This window comes from Arvicola amphibius, chromosome 7, assembly GCF_903992535.2.
Source record: "Arvicola amphibius chromosome 7, mArvAmp1.2, whole genome shotgun sequence".
NCBI classification, from domain to species: domain Eukaryota; kingdom Metazoa; phylum Chordata; class Mammalia; order Rodentia; family Cricetidae; genus Arvicola; species Arvicola amphibius.
In genome coordinates this window covers 122667396-122685396 of record NC_052053.1, presented here as the reverse complement: position 1 = coordinate 122685396, position 18001 = coordinate 122667396, and the positions used below count along the sequence as shown (strand labels likewise).

At 43.9% G+C, this 18001-nt stretch overlaps 2 protein-coding genes across 7 annotated transcripts in view; one reads left to right on the top strand and one right to left on the bottom strand.

Moving 5' to 3' along the window:
* Positions 1-2686, top strand: part of Ap4s1 (adaptor related protein complex 4 subunit sigma 1) — a 43604-nt gene extending 40918 nt beyond the window's left edge. For all 3 annotated transcript variants that reach the window (XM_038337797.2, XM_038337795.2, XM_038337796.2), the window contains exon 6: positions 2295-2686. In XM_038337797.2, coding sequence (XP_038193725.1) covers positions 2295-2423 — 129 coding nt within the window. In that variant the 3' untranslated portion in view covers positions 2424-2686. The remainder of the gene's footprint in view (positions 1-2294) is intronic.
* Positions 2687-9857: 7171 nt separating this feature from the next.
* Hectd1 (HECT domain E3 ubiquitin protein ligase 1) overlaps positions 9858-18001 on the bottom strand; it is a 91732-nt gene continuing 83588 nt past the window's right edge. For all 4 annotated transcript variants that reach the window (XM_038335702.1, XM_038335704.1, XM_038335705.1 and 1 more), the window contains exons 37-43: positions 16909-17046; positions 15244-15851; positions 13331-13409; positions 13145-13238; positions 12400-12550; positions 11068-11212; positions 9858-10964 (exon numbers count right to left, since the gene is read on the bottom strand). In XM_038335702.1, coding sequence (XP_038191630.1) covers positions 10827-10964; positions 11068-11212; positions 12400-12550; positions 13145-13238; positions 13331-13409; positions 15244-15851; positions 16909-17046 — 1353 coding nt within the window. In that variant the 3' untranslated portion in view covers positions 9858-10826. The remainder of the gene's footprint in view (positions 10965-11067; positions 11213-12399; positions 12551-13144; positions 13239-13330; positions 13410-15243; positions 15852-16908; positions 17047-18001) is intronic.

Below are 18001 nucleotides of genomic sequence, written 5' to 3'. Positions count from 1 at the left end.
GCTTAATCCCTTTTTATTTTGAGACAGGCTGTTATGTATCCCAGGCAGACCTCTAATTGCCAAATGACCTTGGCCTCCTGATCCTTCCATCCTCACCTGCGAGAGCTGAGGTCACAGGTGTGTGTTCCTACGCCTTATTTACGGGGTGCTGGAAGTCAAGTACAGGACCTCGTGCTGCTAGGCCAGCTCTGGCAACTGAGCCGGATCCCCAGCCCCTCAGCTCTTGCTTTTGCCTGATGAGTTGCCACTTTGTCTCAGCTTGTAAACTCTGGCTGCTGGTTCTGATGAACAGGGCTGAGCCTAACATTCATTCCAGCCCTACTTTGGCCTGGGACAAAGCAATCATCTATATAATTGGAAGACATTATTAATAGGTATATCAGAGCAAAGCTTTTTCTTTTTTCTGGGCCACTTAAGGACAGTTCCCATCGGCTTCTGCTAGCAAGCTATTTGCAGAGAACTTAATGAGATGTTAAGAGTCTGATGGAACTCGAAAGTCATTCTCTGTAGACAGACTTCACCGAACAAACACAACAGAGAGGGACTTTGGCCATCAGGAATTGAACAAAATCAGGGTATGATTTGTTTTGTAAAGATTCATAATTACAAACTCACAGGTACATTTAATCAATCACCCATTTGTTGAATGAAGGTTGTCTATTTGAATCAGCTGTTTCTTTTCAGCCAGTGTCGGAGACCAGCGTCCACAAGGATGCCACTCGTTAGGGCAGAGGCACAGGGACAAGAAAAAAAAGTAATGAAGACCCAAGTGAAAATACTAAATCAGAAGTGTAGGATAGTTCTGAGAGGGAATTCCAGCGAATACCGAGATCTCCCGTGTTTAATTTCCATTTGCTTAAATGCCCCACCCCAAAAGGTAGGAGTAAGATTTAAAACAAACAACAACAACAAAAACTAAACTCACATGCTACAAGGAATGAACAGACCAGTTGAAGGATTTCAGGCTACATTCTTAGTTAAACTGTCTATTGCCAGAACAAGACAAGTAACGGTCACACCCAAGACCATTCTGTAGGCTAACCACTCCCTGGGTGGAATCCATAGCTGGCTTCCTAAGGGAGCAGGAACCTAGTTGGACCCTTAGACTGTTGTTTGAGGTAGAAACGTAATTACTTCTCAATACCTGAAATACCAGGTCTGGATATTAGCCATACCTGTTGACAATAACCTTGAAGGAACAGAAATTCTAACTCTCTAACCTTCAATCAAGATAGAATGGACCCATCCACACCTATGAGCCTTGTCAAACCAGCTCTTTAAAACCAGAATCTCAGGTTTCGAATATAAAATTAAGAAACGTTTAAGCGTTGCAGCCATCTTGCTCGAGTTAGCCACCCAGATGAATGCGTTCTCAGAGAGTATGGCTCTTTCTGGTTTCTGACTGCCCAGTGCCCTCTTCTTCCCCCACAGAGACTGGTTTTCCATAAAGTGCTCGACCAAGTAAAGACTTCATAATTCAAGTGTTGGAACTCTCCATGTGTGAAACTCAGAACTTTCGTCCTTGGGCGAGTTTAGTTAGCATGCCTCCCCTCCTTTATTCCTTTCTCCTTTGTACTATTTTTCTTCTGCCTGGCAAAGAAGACAGCTGAGGTGCAGGCCAAGAAGGGTGCTTGTGGGTAGGTAGCGCCCTGGGGGCTGATAGACCGTGGTGACTTGGAGTCTGGGGCTCACGAGAATCCTGGAGACTGGAGCAGTCAGTGTGCAGCCCAGCTCCGGCTTGTCCCATTTGCTTCCGAGTAACTGAGGATTGCAGAGAAGACTGTGGTAATAAATGAATGCATCCATCAGTGCCCTGAGCACGGCGAGCATTCAACCGGCTGTGTGTTACTGAGGTCAAGTCGTTTTCTGGCTAAAATGTTACTTGCTCTGTGCTCTGGCATTTAGATTCTAGCCCACTCTGGTTAACAAAATGTGCTGTTCAGGATGGGGTGTTGAGTGCTGGAGTACTGCCTCGCGTGCGAGGCCGAGTTCCATCCAGAGCACAAATCATACACACATACATACATACGTATGTACATACACACATACATACATACACACACATACATACATAAACATAATTGAAAGAGCTGTTTCATTTCAATATGTTTATTGAACTTGCTTTAGCCAAGATGAATCTAGGTGTGTACATATATGTGAAGGTAATCTCTACTAAGGGCTTAAAAACAAACAAAACTCATGTTTGGGCCTATTTACCAGGAAAATGCCAGGCTAAGCCATGTTACTATTTAGGTTTACTAAATTCTCAAACTAATTTCCTTAATATAACCTAGATAATGTTTAATTTGGATAAAGTCCACATCATTTTGGACGAGATGCTGCTGAACGGCTGCATTGTGGAAACTAACAGAGCGAGAATCCTGGCCCCTCTCCTGATCCTCGACAAGATGTCGGACAGCTGAGGACAACTGCCAGGCAAGGCCGGAATGGCGGGCACGCCAAAGACGTCGCGAACCATGCAGCCTTCCGAGAGCTGGCGGTGGCTGTTCCCCATGACTCCTCAGGAGAAAACAATTCTGTGTACAAAGAAACTTTTTCTCTAAGCAGAGAGCCAAGGTTTCACATGGCAACTGTACAGATGTTTTCCTTCCGTGGGAGCAGCAGGGCCGTGGTGGCAGAACGATGGCAGCTGTCCTTTAGCCAATAAATTTCTAACTGACTTGCCTGCCTGGCGTCTGAGTAACACTGCTTGCTGTCTCTCTCCTCACAGCCTCAAGCACTCTCATCACTGTGGTACCCGGCCCTGGGCACCCCTCCCCCTTCTTTAAGTGTGTGTGTGTGGACATGTTTGTGTAGAGACCAGAGGTCAACCTTGGTATCTCCCTCAGTTGTTTCTAAATATTTATTTATTTATTTATTTATTAATTATGTATACAATATTCTGTCTCTGTGTATGTCTGCAGGCCAGAAGAGGGCAGCAGACCCCATTACAGATGGTTGTGAGCCACCATGTGGTTGCTGGGAATTGAACTCAGGACCTTTGGAAGATCAGGCAATGCTCTTAACCTCTGAGCCATCTCTCCAGCCCCTGTGTTTATAGTCTAATTGAGAACTTCACATATGTATACAATAATATATTTGATCACATATGTATACAATAATATATTTGATCACATCTATCTTGCACTCCCCATCTTTCATTTTTTGAAGCAGGGTCTTTCGCTGGACCCGGGAGCTCCCTGATTGGCTAGGCTGTCTGGCCAGCATGCACTGGCTGACTTGTTGCTTGAGTCCTGAAGTCCTGAACTAGGGTTCTCAAGCTTGTACAAGCACTTGACCACTGAGCCTTCTCTCCAGCCCTATTTTTTTTTTTTTTTTTTTTTTTTTTTTTTTTTTTTGGTTTTTCGAGACAGGGTTTCTCTGTAGCTTTAGAGCCTGTCCTGGAACTAGCTCTTGTAGACCAGGCTGGTCTCGAACTCACAGAGATCCGCCTGCCTCTGCCTCCCGAGTGCTGGGATTAAAGGCGTGCGCCACCACCGCCCGGCTCCAGCCCTATTTTTTATTATTATTATTTTACTTTATACCGGGTTATGCACAGGGCCTCCAGCTTGGGATGTACACAGGGAAGACCTTGTGAGTTCTGAGCCTACCTGAGCTATGTAGCAAAATTCTAAATGAAAATCAAAACCAAAAAGCAACAGTTCATTCCACACACACCTGGGAAATTCAGTTTTATTTGCCAGTTTCTGGAAGTTGTTTTTTTTTAGGGATATTTAGCAACTGTGAGGGCATCATGTCATTAACTTTATGATGCTACCGTGAAACAATGGCTCAGCATTACGAGAGCTCTGACAGCTACTATTATGCCATATTTTATTATTATTTCTGGTTTAGACAGGGTTTCAGTGTAGCCAGGAATGGCCCCAAAATCTTCTGTAGCTGAGGATGACCTTGAACTCCAAATCCTCTTGCCTACCCCTCCCAAGATCTGGGGTCGCATGTTACACATCTGGGTATGGCACTGAAAAACCTGGGTCCTACTAAGCTCATTTACTTTAGTTCCAAGAAATAAAACCAAAACAATCTCCTCAGGTTGATGCGAAATAGTATCTTCCTTCCTCTTATTCAAAAATTTTGCTTTTAAAATTAGCACACATTTGCTTTTAAAATCAGGTATTTGTTAAAAACACAGGACAGTTTCCTCACGTTTGTGGCGTGCTTGCCGAGCATCTCATCTCTCAATCACTCCAGTTTCACCACACGTGCCGCAGGAGAGGGCACAAGTCCGGTCTAACTCTACCTTCAATGTCTCAGAAGTCAACCGAGCCACGACAGAAAACCCTGCCTCCCCCCGCCCCCACCCGAAAAAAAAGAGCCTTTTAAATGTTCTTTCCACTCAGACAACAGAAATTGAGCTGGTTTATCTAGAGCATCTTCGTGCACCCCGGTGTGGAGAGCGGTGTGCAATGGAGGAAGCAGACATACGTGGACCCGTGCAGTACTCAAGAGTTCTTCCCCGTCTCAGTGCTCGGTGCAGCTATGTGCTGCTCTCCTGTAAGGGTGCAGAGAGGAGGTGGCCCCTTTCCGAAAACTCTGCAAAGACCAGAACACTAGTCCTATTAGACTCCAAAGCAAAACAGTTGTTCTGCACTAATTTGGAAAGGCACAGGGAAGGCTTCTGGCCCGTGGGAACAACACACAAGGTAGGCATGGAGTCGTCGGGATCTGGGGAAAGCCCCACCTAGATCAAAGCCCTTCGACGTCTTGCTGAGCATCAGCAGCAGGGAAACACTGCCCTAGTTGGTCGGCCCTAATCAGCAGCATACAGAGGGGACTGCAGAAACTGGTGCACCACAGCGGCTAGGGAGTGGACAGAATTAACTTCTGGGTCACACTAAAATAGCAGATGAATTTTATCTTGGCACAGATTTTATACCTTTAGAGAACATTAAAGTTTTTTTAAAAAATTAAGTAGATACCATAGGAAAATACACTGACGAGCTTAACTGTACTTGGAGACCCCGGTCTGTCTGATCGCCCGACTCAAAGCGAGCTGTGTACCGGCTGTCAATAACTGTTGTGCAACCACCACCTCCCTTCAGCTGAGTGCCCGCAGTGACACTAGGAAAACCGATCCAGGAGGACCCCTCAGATAAACCCACGGTAGCTGTGAGTGCAGAAGCACCCACACGTGGTCCATAAGTTAAAGAACATGACTGGGGGTGTCGGTAGGATGTTTGTCTAGCATACAGGGTCTGAGCCCTGGAACTACATGAAGCAGGCACAGTGGCCTGTACCCCAACACTGGGGAGACAGAGGAGGGGAGTCAGTTCAACATCGTTCTTGGCTACACTGAGTTTGAGGCCGGCCTAAGTCAGAGAGGTCTTGAAGACAGGTGTTAATAAAGTACTACTTTTACCTATATTTTCTACCATCTAAAACCTGGGGCCAGTGAGTGAAGGTGCTCACCAAGCCTGGTGACCCGGATGGATTCCCAGGACCTATATGGCAGGAGAAAACTAGTTCCTTTTTTTTTTTTTAGACAGGATTTCACTGGCTTCCCTGGGTGGAAGTCAGATCCACCTGCCTCTGGGATTAACGGATTAACAGTGTAGGCCATCACACCCAGCTGGAGGAAACCACCTCTTACTTAGAAATTGTACCTCTGTACATGTGCCATCCATGCCAATCCCATACGTGTGCCATGGTACATGCGCTATCCAATCAACCCCTCCCCAATCCTGTATGTTTGCCATGATAAAACATACACTATCCGCCCCTCCAATCCCATGTGTCATGATACACATACACTATCCACCCCTCCAATCCTATATGTGTCATGATACACATACACTATCCGCCCCTCCAATCCCATGTGTCATGATACACATACACTATCCACCCCTCCAATCCCATATATGTCATGATACACATACACTATCCGTCCCTCCAATCCCATATATGTCATGATACACATACACTATCCGCCCCTCTAATCCCATACGTGTCATGGCACATGCATTATCCACCCCTCCCGATTCAGTGTTTGAAAACAAGACAAACTGTTTTAAGATCACATTTACTTCGTGGCTGATAATAACCATATCAGCAGGCCATGATTTGCCACCCCACCATCCACGTGACCTTCACAAACTTCACCACTTACAAGGGTGCTGTAGAAATTTAATGGCAATATTGTACACATAAGTGGGTTTGAATTCTAGTGTGGGTTTTAGTTGTATAGCCATGACTGAAAAGTTAAAAAAACAAATAACAACATCCTTTACTTTTCTGATTGAAAACATAGGTAATATACAGAAATGTTGCTGTTCTGTCTTAACCCTTTTTAAAATTTATTTGTATTATGTGCATTGCTGTTTTGCCTGCATGTATGTGTCTGGGAGGGTGCTGGATGCCCTGGAACAGGAGTTACAGACAGTTGTGAGCTGCCACGTAGGTGCTGGGAATCGAACCTGGGTCCTCTGGAAGAGCAGCCAGTGCTCTCAGCCAACTCCGAGATGGCACTGAGCCATCTCTCCAGCCCTGCATGTCTTAACCTTACTCTCCCATTCAGCTGTGAAGCTGATGAAGTCACAGTCACCACACTGGTTCCATAGAAAAGGGTTCAACCAAGAGCAGACTCACATCTGAATACTTTTAGGAGTTTTCTTACATAAGATTTACCCAGTATTGGGTACAGCAACATAGGGATGATTTCAAGCCTCCAGGAGGATGTGGGCAGGACACTGCAGATAATGTGGCATTTGTGAAATAAATCATCCTTCAACCACACCCCTGAGGATTCTTACATAGGACGAAAACACTGGCAGTAGTCTGAGCTGTCTCCTATGGAAGGTAATGTACCTAGTACTGAGCAACTTCACATGTGTTCCGGAAGCCACTGTGGGAAGCTGGAGAAATGGCCTCGTGGTTAAGAGCGCTGGCTGCTCTTCTAGAGGACACAGGTTAATGCCCAGCACCCACACTGTGGCTCACCACCATCATCTTTAACACCATTTTGGGGGAAGGAGGGACTCTGATGCCCTCTTCTGGCCTACACGGGTACTGCACACATGGTGCAAATCCTATTTGCAGGCAAAACAAAAAAAATAAAGGCTTTTTATTATTATTATTGCTAAAGCAACTGTGGTAACAAAAAGACTCTGGAAATTCACCCCCTGGGTGGTGGTGGTACACACCTTTAATCCCAGCACTTGGGAGGCAGGGGCAGGCAGATCTCTGTAAAAAAGTTAACGTTAGCCAGGCCCCACAGTGCACACCTGCAGTCCCAGCATTCAAGAGGCAGCAGCAGCAGGAGCATGAAGTGTGAGGCCAGCTTGGGCTATACCATGAGCTTCAGGCCAGCCTGGGAGGAAGAACTGTCTCAATAACATTTAAAAATTAAATAAGTGTTTATTTTTAGCTAAAGATTATAACTAAACATGGAAGTCACACGAACATGAATACATAGTTTTATAGCTCTCTTCTCACCAACTGCATTCCACATAGAAATTTCTTCTCATAGTAATTTCATAAAACTGAGTAACTGAAAACGAAAAGTAGGCAGAGCTTCACCCACGGGTTTCCCCAGATCCAATCCCCCAAGCAAACTGAAACTTAGGGAATTCTGGAATTGAAAAAATTTTGGGAATTCATCCAAAAACTACAGAAGCAAGCTTCACCAAAAGAATACAAGAGATGGAAGAGTCTCAGGTGCTGAAGATAGGGCAGAAAAAAAATGGATCCATCACTTAAAAAAATGTTAGATCTAAAACTTCTGACACAGAACAGCCAGGAAATCAGTGATACTATCAAAAACCAAATCTAAGAATAATAGGAATAGGTGAAGAAGAAACCCAGCTCAAAGGCCCAGAAAATTATTTTCAACAAAATAACAGAAGAACCAGGCAGCGGTGGTGCACACCTTTAATCCCAGCAGTCAGGAGGCAGAGGAAGGCAGATCTTTGTGAGTTTAAGGCCAGCCTGGTCTACAAAGTGAGTTCCAGGACAGGGCTACACAGAGAAACTTTGTCTTGAAAAGCAAAAACAAAAACAAACAGAAGAAAAAATTCCTAACCTAAAGAAGGGGATGGTTATAAAGGTACAGAACACCAACAGATTGGACCAGAAAAGAAGTCTCCTTGCCACATAAAAACACTAAAGAAAAATGAATACCAAAGGTTGCAAGGTAAACACCAAGTAACATACAAAGGCAGATGGATTAGAATCACACCTGACTTCTCAATGGAGACTCTAAAAGCCAGAAGGGCCTAGACAGCTGTGCTGCAGAATCTAAGAGACAAATGCCAGTCCAGACAGACTACTATACCCAGCAAAATTTTCAATCATCATAGATGGTGAAAATAAGATATTCCACGACATAGCCAAATTTAAGCAACATTTGTCTACAAACCCAATACTACAGAAGGTGCTAGAAGGAAAACCCCACCCTAAGCAGGTTAGCTACAACCATGAAAACACAGGGAATAAATAATTTTTATTCAAAATCAAAGAAAGGGAAACACACACAACCACCACCATCAAAATAACAGAAATCAACAATCTTTGGTCATTGCTATCTCTCAATACCCTAATAAAAGGACACAAATAGGGACTGGAGAGATGGCCAGCAATTAAGTGCACTGGTTGCTCTTCCAAGGGTTCAAGTCCCAACACCGACATGGCAGCTCACAACTGTAAACTCCAGTTCGAGGGCATCTGACACTGTCAGACGACATTCATGCAGGTACAACACCAACACTCACACACACACACACGACACAGACTAAAAGAATAAATGCAAAACAGGATCCGTTCTTCTGCTGCATCCAAGAAACACACTTCAACATCAAGTATAGACATTACCTCAGGGTAAAGGATTGGAATAAGATATTCCAAGCAAATGAACCTAAGAAACAAGCTGGTGTAGCCATTTTAATATCTAATAAAATAGACTTCAAACTAAAATTTAGCAGAAGTGATAGGGAAGGATACTACATACTCATCAGAGGAAAGCGCCACCAAGATGGTACTTTTAATTTAAACATCCATGGCCTACATGCAAAGACACCAAAGATTGTAAAAGAAACACTGCTAGAGGTCATACACTGACCTTCATACACTGATGGTGGGACACTTCGATATCCAACTCGCTCCAACAGACATGTCATCCAGGCAAAAACTGAACAGCAACAACGGAGCCAACAGATGTTATAAACCAAAAGGACCCAGCAGATACTCACAGAACATTTCACCCAAACACAAAAGAATGTACCTTTCTCTCTGCATCTCACAAGTGATCATATTCTTAGACACAAAATAAGTCTCCACAGATACAAGAAAACTCCTTGCATCATATCAGACCCACAGATTAAAACTGGATAGCAAAACAACAGAAAGCTTAAACTCCTGGAAACTGAACAACTCCCTAATCAGTGAAAATGAGGTAACCCAGACCCAGAAAGAGAAATTCACTTTTATGTGGATACTAGCCATTAAAAAATGATAGCAAAGCTACAATCTGTAGACCCAGAGATTCTAGGCATAGAGGAAGAGATCTGAGAGAACACACAGATCTACCTGGGAAGGTGACGTAGATTTCAGGGCAAAGCTCACACAGACTCAGAGTTTAGAGCATTAGGTCCTGAGTATGTCAATTAGCTTTCAGCTTATTGTTTTTTTTTTTTTCTTTTGGTTTCTTGAGACAGGGTTTCTCTGTGTAACAACCCTGGAATTCGCTCTGTAGATCAGGCTGGCTATGAACCCCCGAGACCCACCTGCTTCTGCCTCCCAAGTGCTGGGATTAAAGCGTTAGCCACCACTGCCTGGCTTCAGCTTAGTATTTATATGTTACTCCTGACCTCTTTTTGGTTTGTCTATCTTTTTTTTTTTTTTGATTTCTCAAGACAGGGCTTCCCTGTGTCACAGCTCTGGCTGTTCTACACTGGCTCTGAGCTCACAGACCCGCCCGCCTGTCCCCCGAGTGCTGGGGTTAAAGGCGGCGCCACCACCGCCACGCTTTTGTTTCATATTTTATTTTTATTTTTATTTTTTTAAAGGAATTTACAAGCAACGGTGAGGAGTGAAGTTCTTAGGTCTGCTGGCTGCAGGGAAACAGCGGCACGACACAGTTTTCTACGCTGCAAACACTTTAATGATTATTGTTGAGCATACATTTCAGAAATTCACGTCCAACTGCAACAAGTTAAATAAATGTTTATAATATACAAAGAAAAGACAACCAAACATAAACGTTGCTGCGAGTGTGCCTTGCACCGAGACCAGTGTTTCCCTCCATTAATATAGCTTTATTTTTGAGCTGCACAAACACACTTCAGAATTCCATCTTTATAGAATGGTATTTAGGAAAAAATGAACTCCCACCTCAAAGAACTAAAAGGCTGTGCATGATTCTGGGCTGGACAACAGAGAACACTAGAACACTCTGGTAGTGCAGGCAGCATAAAAAGGAAAAGAAAAAGCTCGAGATGCCCATTAACACTCTATGTTTTAAGGAAGCAGGATTTTGACCAAGTAGCTAAGAAGCCAGCAAACAGGGATGAGTGACGGCAACTGTAGTGTGTGGAGTATGAAGCGCGGACACTTGGTACACAGTTAGGCAGAACCACCTTTCCAGTCCCGTGAGCCCTTGAAAAGCAGCACAGTGCCTGTGCTGGGACCTGCTGGCTGGGTAGGAAGGGATTTACTTTGTCATTAGCAGCTAAGGAACCTATTCCAGGTGTTCTCGAAGCCTTCCTGGTGGACAACAAGGCAAACGTCATTAGTGTGAGGATCACACTTCTCCGCAACAAAGCAAGAGGCTTCTCCCGGCCCCGTCTCTGCTGTCTCTTTGTGCATCTCAAACCTCAATTGAGATGAAAGCCTTTCTCCATTGTAGCAGCTAGCAAGCGCTCCCTCATGATCTCCTCAGAAGAATATTCAGGTAACTTCAGATAATGGACACAGGTATTGACTGACGGATAGCTTGCGTCGGTAGCGTCAACCTGCAGCAGGAAAGGGAAAACAACAGCATGAGCGCCTCTCTTATTGCCTCCGGATCCGAATGGCATTAGGTTCCCTTTGGATTCTCCACCAGCTGGTCTGTACCTTTCGCACGACTGTGAGCCTGGGGTGCAGGTTGGCCAGTCCACCCGGGGGCAGAGTTGAGCAGCCAGTGGTGAACTGCAGGAACGCTTTCCTTTCATCTGAGGACATGCCACACAAAACCCTCACGAACCTGAGGAAACCAGGGCTGAAAGAACAAAAACACAGCTATGTTCATTTGGCCATAGACGGAATGAACCAAGACACACCATTATACTATTTGTGCATCAACAACCCCCGCCACCCCACCCAGCAATATACATATGCTAGAGAAACAAGCCTGCCTTGTGAGTCAACAGCACACCCTCCCACACCCCACACACAGCATACACATAGTAGCAGAACAAGACTGCTAACAACTACCCAGTTAGGTAGGCTGCCTCTCCTGCCAGAGCAGGACAAGATTAAACAAACAACAGGCTCAGAATCAGTCTAAGATACATACACTTGCATCATTACCAGGGAAGGCTACATTTATTAGAGTGCATTTGATCATTTCCATCAGTGAAATAATACAATCTCGTAACATAGTTTACAGAAGTAAAACAAAACACTACCTACCAACGAAGGGAACTACTACTATCTGCCACAGGCAGATGGGTTGTATAATCACCCTGCTAAAAGGAGCCAGTCCAGAGAGGGTGTACAGAACTCCATGCTTCCACTTGGACTTCTAAAACTGTTTCTTACATTTATTCCTGAAGCTGGATATACAATCTGCGTGCTTCTCCGTTACACTTCAGTAAATATTAATATCAATGCAATGTAGCCTAAGGGTTTACAAATTACTTGCCAGGTGGTGGCCCATGCCTTTAATCTCAGCACTCGGAAGGAAGAGGCAGGCGGATCTCTGTGAGTTTGAGGCCAATCTGGTCTACAGAGCGAGTTCCAGGACAGGCTCCAAAGCCACAGAGAAACCCTGTCTTGGAAAACAAACAAACAACAACAACAAAACCCCCCAAAATAATGACTAGTCAGCAGTGGTGGTGGCACATGCCTTTAATCCTAGCACTTGGGAGGCAGAGGGAAACGGATTTCTGTGAGTTGAAGGCCAACCTGGTCTACAGAAGAGTTCCAGGACACTCAGAGATACACAGAGAAACCTTGTCTCCAAAAACAAACAAACAACAACTAAACTCTGAGAACAGGAGCCGAAGCAGGAGCCGTGATTTAGTCATGCGAATGCTCTCAGAGCCCCGCGGCAGCCATCTTGCCATCCCCGCTGCTTGGGTACACACTGTGAATGTAGTTTTCTAAATTAAGAGTTCTTAGAAAAGCTGCCAGTGGACTTTTAGACATGAAAGAGGTTATTCCTTGGAAATTAGCAGTACGTACCTGTCACGTGTATAGCCAAGCTTGGGTTCAGTGTAATTGATAATGTCCTCGGCTGCCCAGGATGGTGACTGATTTCCACAGAGAATCATCTGGACTTCCTCATGGCTGAAGGAACTTAATTTCTCCATTGGAAAAACTTTATTAAACCCATCTACATCACAGAGACACCAAAACACACACAAACAGCAAAAAAACAAAGCACACAACTCAGTTCCTAAGACATGATGACAAAAGGGCCCAACTAGAATCCAAAAGCTGCAGGACGGTGGCCATCCTCCCCCCCCCCCACAACCACAAGCTGCAGAGGACCGTGTGTCCCGCCTCCCCCCCTCAACACACACACACAAAGAAAACCGATGCTCAACATCACAAACGCGAGCAGAAGAGTATCTGGTCACTACAGTCCACAGCCAGATCCTCGTTACCACAGCTCTCCAGTCTGACCTTAACAGCTGGGGCACAAAGCAGCCAAGGTTGTGTTCATGCTTTCAAGTGAACTACAGTGCAATTCACCCTCATCGTGCACTATCGCACGTGTACAAACTCATGTCCATTTACAAATGAAGAAATGAGCATGAGAGCCAGAAGTCTCCACCCTCTAGGAGTGGGTGAAGGTATATTATCGCTTAAGTGTTCAAACCTGTCCTGACTACGCTGCAGGATCTAACTACCTAACTATCTGAGGACCAGAACCCAGGGCCAATTCAGTGATACTCGCAGGGGATGCGCGGTCCTTTAAAATTACCTCGGAAGGCTTCCATCTGTTTCTGAATACCCGTATGCATACAGAAGTCAAACATCAGATCCACATACTCTTCTGCATTGTCCATTGTGATCATCTGTAAGGAAGGTGGCAGCATTAGCTCATTCCAGCTGTTTACACAAGAGGCTCTTCCGGAGCCCAGCCACTGCACTAGGAGCAAAACTTTACCTCATCTTCCCCGCTTGGCTTGAGATCCACAGCTGTGAAGCCGTATATTCTCGAAGAAGGGCAGAACTGGAAATTTAAACTGAAAGTTCAAAAAGATTCGATTACTATGCAGTGATTAGGACCACCGTGGACTATCACTTTAACTAGGCAAAGATGTGGTACATTTGTTTACACTGATTTATTAAATTATGTAAAGGTAAAAAGCCCCAAGGCAAAACGTAGATAAAAGGAAACAGGTTAAAACAAGTTATAAGACCGAGTGGAAGATAAGATAAAGCCAAGCATTCATAATTAATAACTATCCATGTCATGATGGGGAGCTGGCTGGTGGCACAAAAGAAAGTATGCTACATATATCAGTGCTACAAAAATCATAAATGCTCCCATGCTCCACCAACACAAACCTGCACACCAGCAGACAGTAAAATCAGGCACACCCACATCTCATTATTCATTTACTGGAAATGTTGAGGATCAAACCCAGACCCTTGTGTAAGAGGCTGAGTCTTTAAGGGAAAAACCCGGTGCATGAAAACTATTAGACCAAATGCTTGCAAACCTGTCTGACTTTGCAAAGGCAACATGAAAACATAGCTTGCCATGTTTTACTTGATCCTTAAGGAAAAAAATTACCAGACTCATGATTTCCATAATGAATTATTATAAGAGCATGTTTATAAGGCCCATCTCCCAGGGAAGAAACTATTGCTTCACCTGTTATTCACAATGTATACAAAGTGTATATTTAGTATATGTAGGAGGAAAACAATCTTTTAATATATAGCTATCTCACACTTTGATTTTGGTTTTTTTTTTTTTTTTTTTGACAGCATCTCCATATGTAGCTATGTGGCTGGGAACGCACTTTGTAGAGCACACTATTGCTGAGCTCAGAGACCTGCCCGCCTCACCCCCAAGTGCTCAGATGAAAGGCACACGCCACAGCTGGCAGTCACCTAACCAGTGATAGACAAGTCTCAGACATGTGCCGCTAGACATGTTGCACAAACATAAACTACACTTAAACGAATCTAGATGGTACATTTTACTACGCCACAAACAACATACTACTGCTTGGCTTCAAACTTGTACAGCAAGTTGCATTACTGAGTATCATAATGGTAAATATCTGTGACTAAAAACAGGTAAATATAGGAAAGATACAATGAAGAAATCAAATGACAGAATTTTAAGTTCACTTTAATTGTATGAAGCCTACCTTGTTTATGTGGCCCACCTATGACGAAAACACTCGTGTAGCATTATGAGTGTCTAATTCTCACAATTACTAGCAAACATTCAAAACATCCGCAAATGTACTAGAAGGTATGACAATTTTCTGCACAGAAAGAAATGCACTAGAGCTGCAGGATCAGAGTTAGTCAACACAGCCAACAGAGGTTTACATGCCAATCATTACTGACTTTTACACAGTAGGCTACACACATTAACTGAAAGTTGTCCATATATTGGCTTTGAATTTTCTTATACAAGATACAAATTTATCATATTTGAAAAATCAGATAATCCTCAAAAACTTTGATTAATGTTTGTTTTTTTCTCTTTCAAGGCAACGTCTTATGTATACCAGGCTAGCCACAAACATTCTATGTAGCGAAAGATAACCTTACATTCTTCATTTTCCTGCCTCCACGCTCCCAGACTGGGATTACAGACACGTGCCCACAGGCACTTCACTCACACTGGGCCAGCACCATTTGGAACGAGCCATCCACCCAACACAGAATTATCTTCTACAGTAACAATAAATCAGAGTCCAACAGATCCCCACTACCCTCTAGCGTCCAGTGGGCTCCAGCCTCTATTCATATGCTAGAGACCCGCAGGGACAGAGAAACAGAAACCTTTAATTCCTCATTTGTTAGGACAAAGAATAAATACATAAATCTTACCCTAAATCCTCGATGCTAAGCGGAGGTCCAGAACCTGATGGATTCTTGAGCACTAATTCCTGTAACTTTGTGTTCTTCTCATCTTCAGAAAGATTTTTATTGCCTAAAATTTGGCGCCTCTTGATAGCAAGGTCTTTAATTTCTTTTAAAAATCTGGCCCTATGCGGATTTACTAGTTCAAAATCTTCCCAAGTCAAAATTCCATTAAACCAAGCTGGAGGTTTGGGTTTAGGGGGATCGAGGATAAATTCTGACTTTGAGTCCTCTTCAAAGCTCCCTACTGAGAGAGAGTCGTGACCTTCTTCTGTGGACGCTTCCGACTGACTTTCTGTACAGTGCAAGTCTCTGTCGCCTCGTGATTCATAGATCAGTTTGCTCATATTGCTTTTAATGTCCCCCATGCACATAAGTTTAAAGAAAGGCTTAGAAATAGGTAAGTCCACCAGTCTATTGTCTTGAATACATTTGGCTAAGAAAATGCCAAGGAAATGGAAGAGTTTTGTGATCCTTTCCAGCTCGTCACTGTCCTGCGGGAACGGCGCTGTGAACAGCCCACAGGACCGCTGCACGTAGTATCCAGGAGGTTTCAGCCCGCCTCCAAGATCAACCTAGGTGTTAAAGGAAACACAATAAATTAATAAATACATAAAAAATAGTTATCAAACCTTCTATTACCATCTAAAAGATTCACAAACATGAAACACTTTTTAAAAATTTAGTCATTTAAAGATGTATGAACATTAATTAACTTTGGCAACCAAATTTAATCCTTAAATATTTTAATGGCACTAAGGTTATTCAATAATAAAAGTAGAGGCCAGTCTGGGAAAAAAGTGAGACCAAAAACCAAAACTAGGGCTGTCAAGACGGTTAATTGTGTTAGAGTTCTTGCCACCACACCTAATTACCAGAGCTCAGTATCTGTGACCCCGATGGAGCAAGCAGAGAATGGACTCTTCCCACAAGCTGGTTTCCACAGACAACACAGCATGTGTACACAGTAGTGCATGCATACACTTGTCCACAGATGCAACACTAAACTTAAGAGTGAACAAGACGACTCAGCTGGTAACAGCACTCACCATCAAGCCTGCTGGCCTGAGCGCACTACCTGGACCCACATGCAGCAGAAGACCAACTTCTGAAAGTTGTCCCCGCATCTCCACACACGTCACACTCACACTCTCTTGAAAAACAAGCGCTGCCAATGTGGCTCTGTGGTAAACTGGTTTCCTAGTGTCCATAATGCACTGGGTTTGACCCTCAGTAGTGGGGGTGGGGATGGGGTCTTAAATAAACAAATAAACAACAATCTTTAAAAGTATAGCCAGAGAACCCGAGAGCTGGCCCAGCAGGTTAAGAGCACACTGGCTGTTCTTGCAGAGAACCTGGGTTCAGTTCCAAGCACTCATATGGTGGTCACAGCCCTCTGTGTCTCCAGTTCCAGGTAAGACAATGGCCACATCTGCTCTCCCCCAGCATTAGGCACACGTGTGGCACATACATGTACATACATGTAGAAAATACTCATATACATAAAGTAAAGTAAAAAAAAAATTTTTAAAGTTCAAAACCAAGTATAGCCAAAAAACTCGGCACAGCAATATTTTAACATTTTGTGAAAGCAACCATAACTCAAACCACAAGATAAAAACTCAGTCTCACATGACGAGATTCGTCATCGGGGAAGTTGTCATCACAGAGCCAAGTCCCCAAGTCAGTCCTCTGGAATTCGGCTGCCACAAGTGCATAAAACTCCAAAGTGGGTCCCAAGCCAGTTCCTTCTTCTCCTAAAAATTCAACCTAAAAACGATAGAATGGTAAAGAAAAGGTCACTTTGTGGATCATTTTGTTTTGTTTTGTTGGTGTTTTTCTTTAGAGACAGGATTTTTCTGTATAACCGCTCTAGCTATCCTAGGACTCAAATTCACGGGAAGGCAAGCGCCACCACTCCTGGCCCTCTTTCAAATGAATCAGTTCCGTTGCCCGGATCCAGGAGCACCCATCTCCTTTTTCAGAACAGGGTTCTGGGACTCTAGAGCTCTCATTTCCCTCTGTGGCCCATCAGGCACTGCGCTAAGCACTGTGCATGCATTAGCTACTTGTTCTGGAGACTGTATCTCATGACTCAGCAGAATAATTAAATCAGATCTTTCCATCAGAGGAAACCAAATCTCAACCATTTACTTAAAGCAAGGATGGTATATAGGTTTTTTTCCACCTGGGTTTTTATGACCAAACACCTAAATTCTACAGTTGTGACTTTAAGCAATCACCTTGGAGGCTTCTGAATACACTCTATCTGATGCAAAAATGATAGGAAAATTTTCACAAAAACTTAAATGAGTCAATCGGTGGTGACACACACCTTTAATTCCAGCACTCAGGAGGCAGAGGCAGGCCTGATCTATAGATAGCAACAGTAATGAAACCTTGTACATCTAGAGACTTATGACATCTGATGTAACCAGTCTGTGATAGTCACATCCATGACAGGTCACTGTGTAAATGGGGTAAGACACAGAAATGCCCACAGCAGCATCCCTGCTGTAAGTACTGCCCGCTGCTGTGGTGTCAACACCACCACACTTTAGGGGAAGCAATACTACAAAAGCACAGCTTAATGGAAAGGTACAATGTAGCTAGCCAAAAACGGACCCTTTGTATGCTCTGCCCAGTCTCACAGCGCAGATGTTGATAATCAAGAGAGGAAGAGGGGAGGCACTCTGAGATGCTGTGCCTGGAAGAAAGCCTCTGC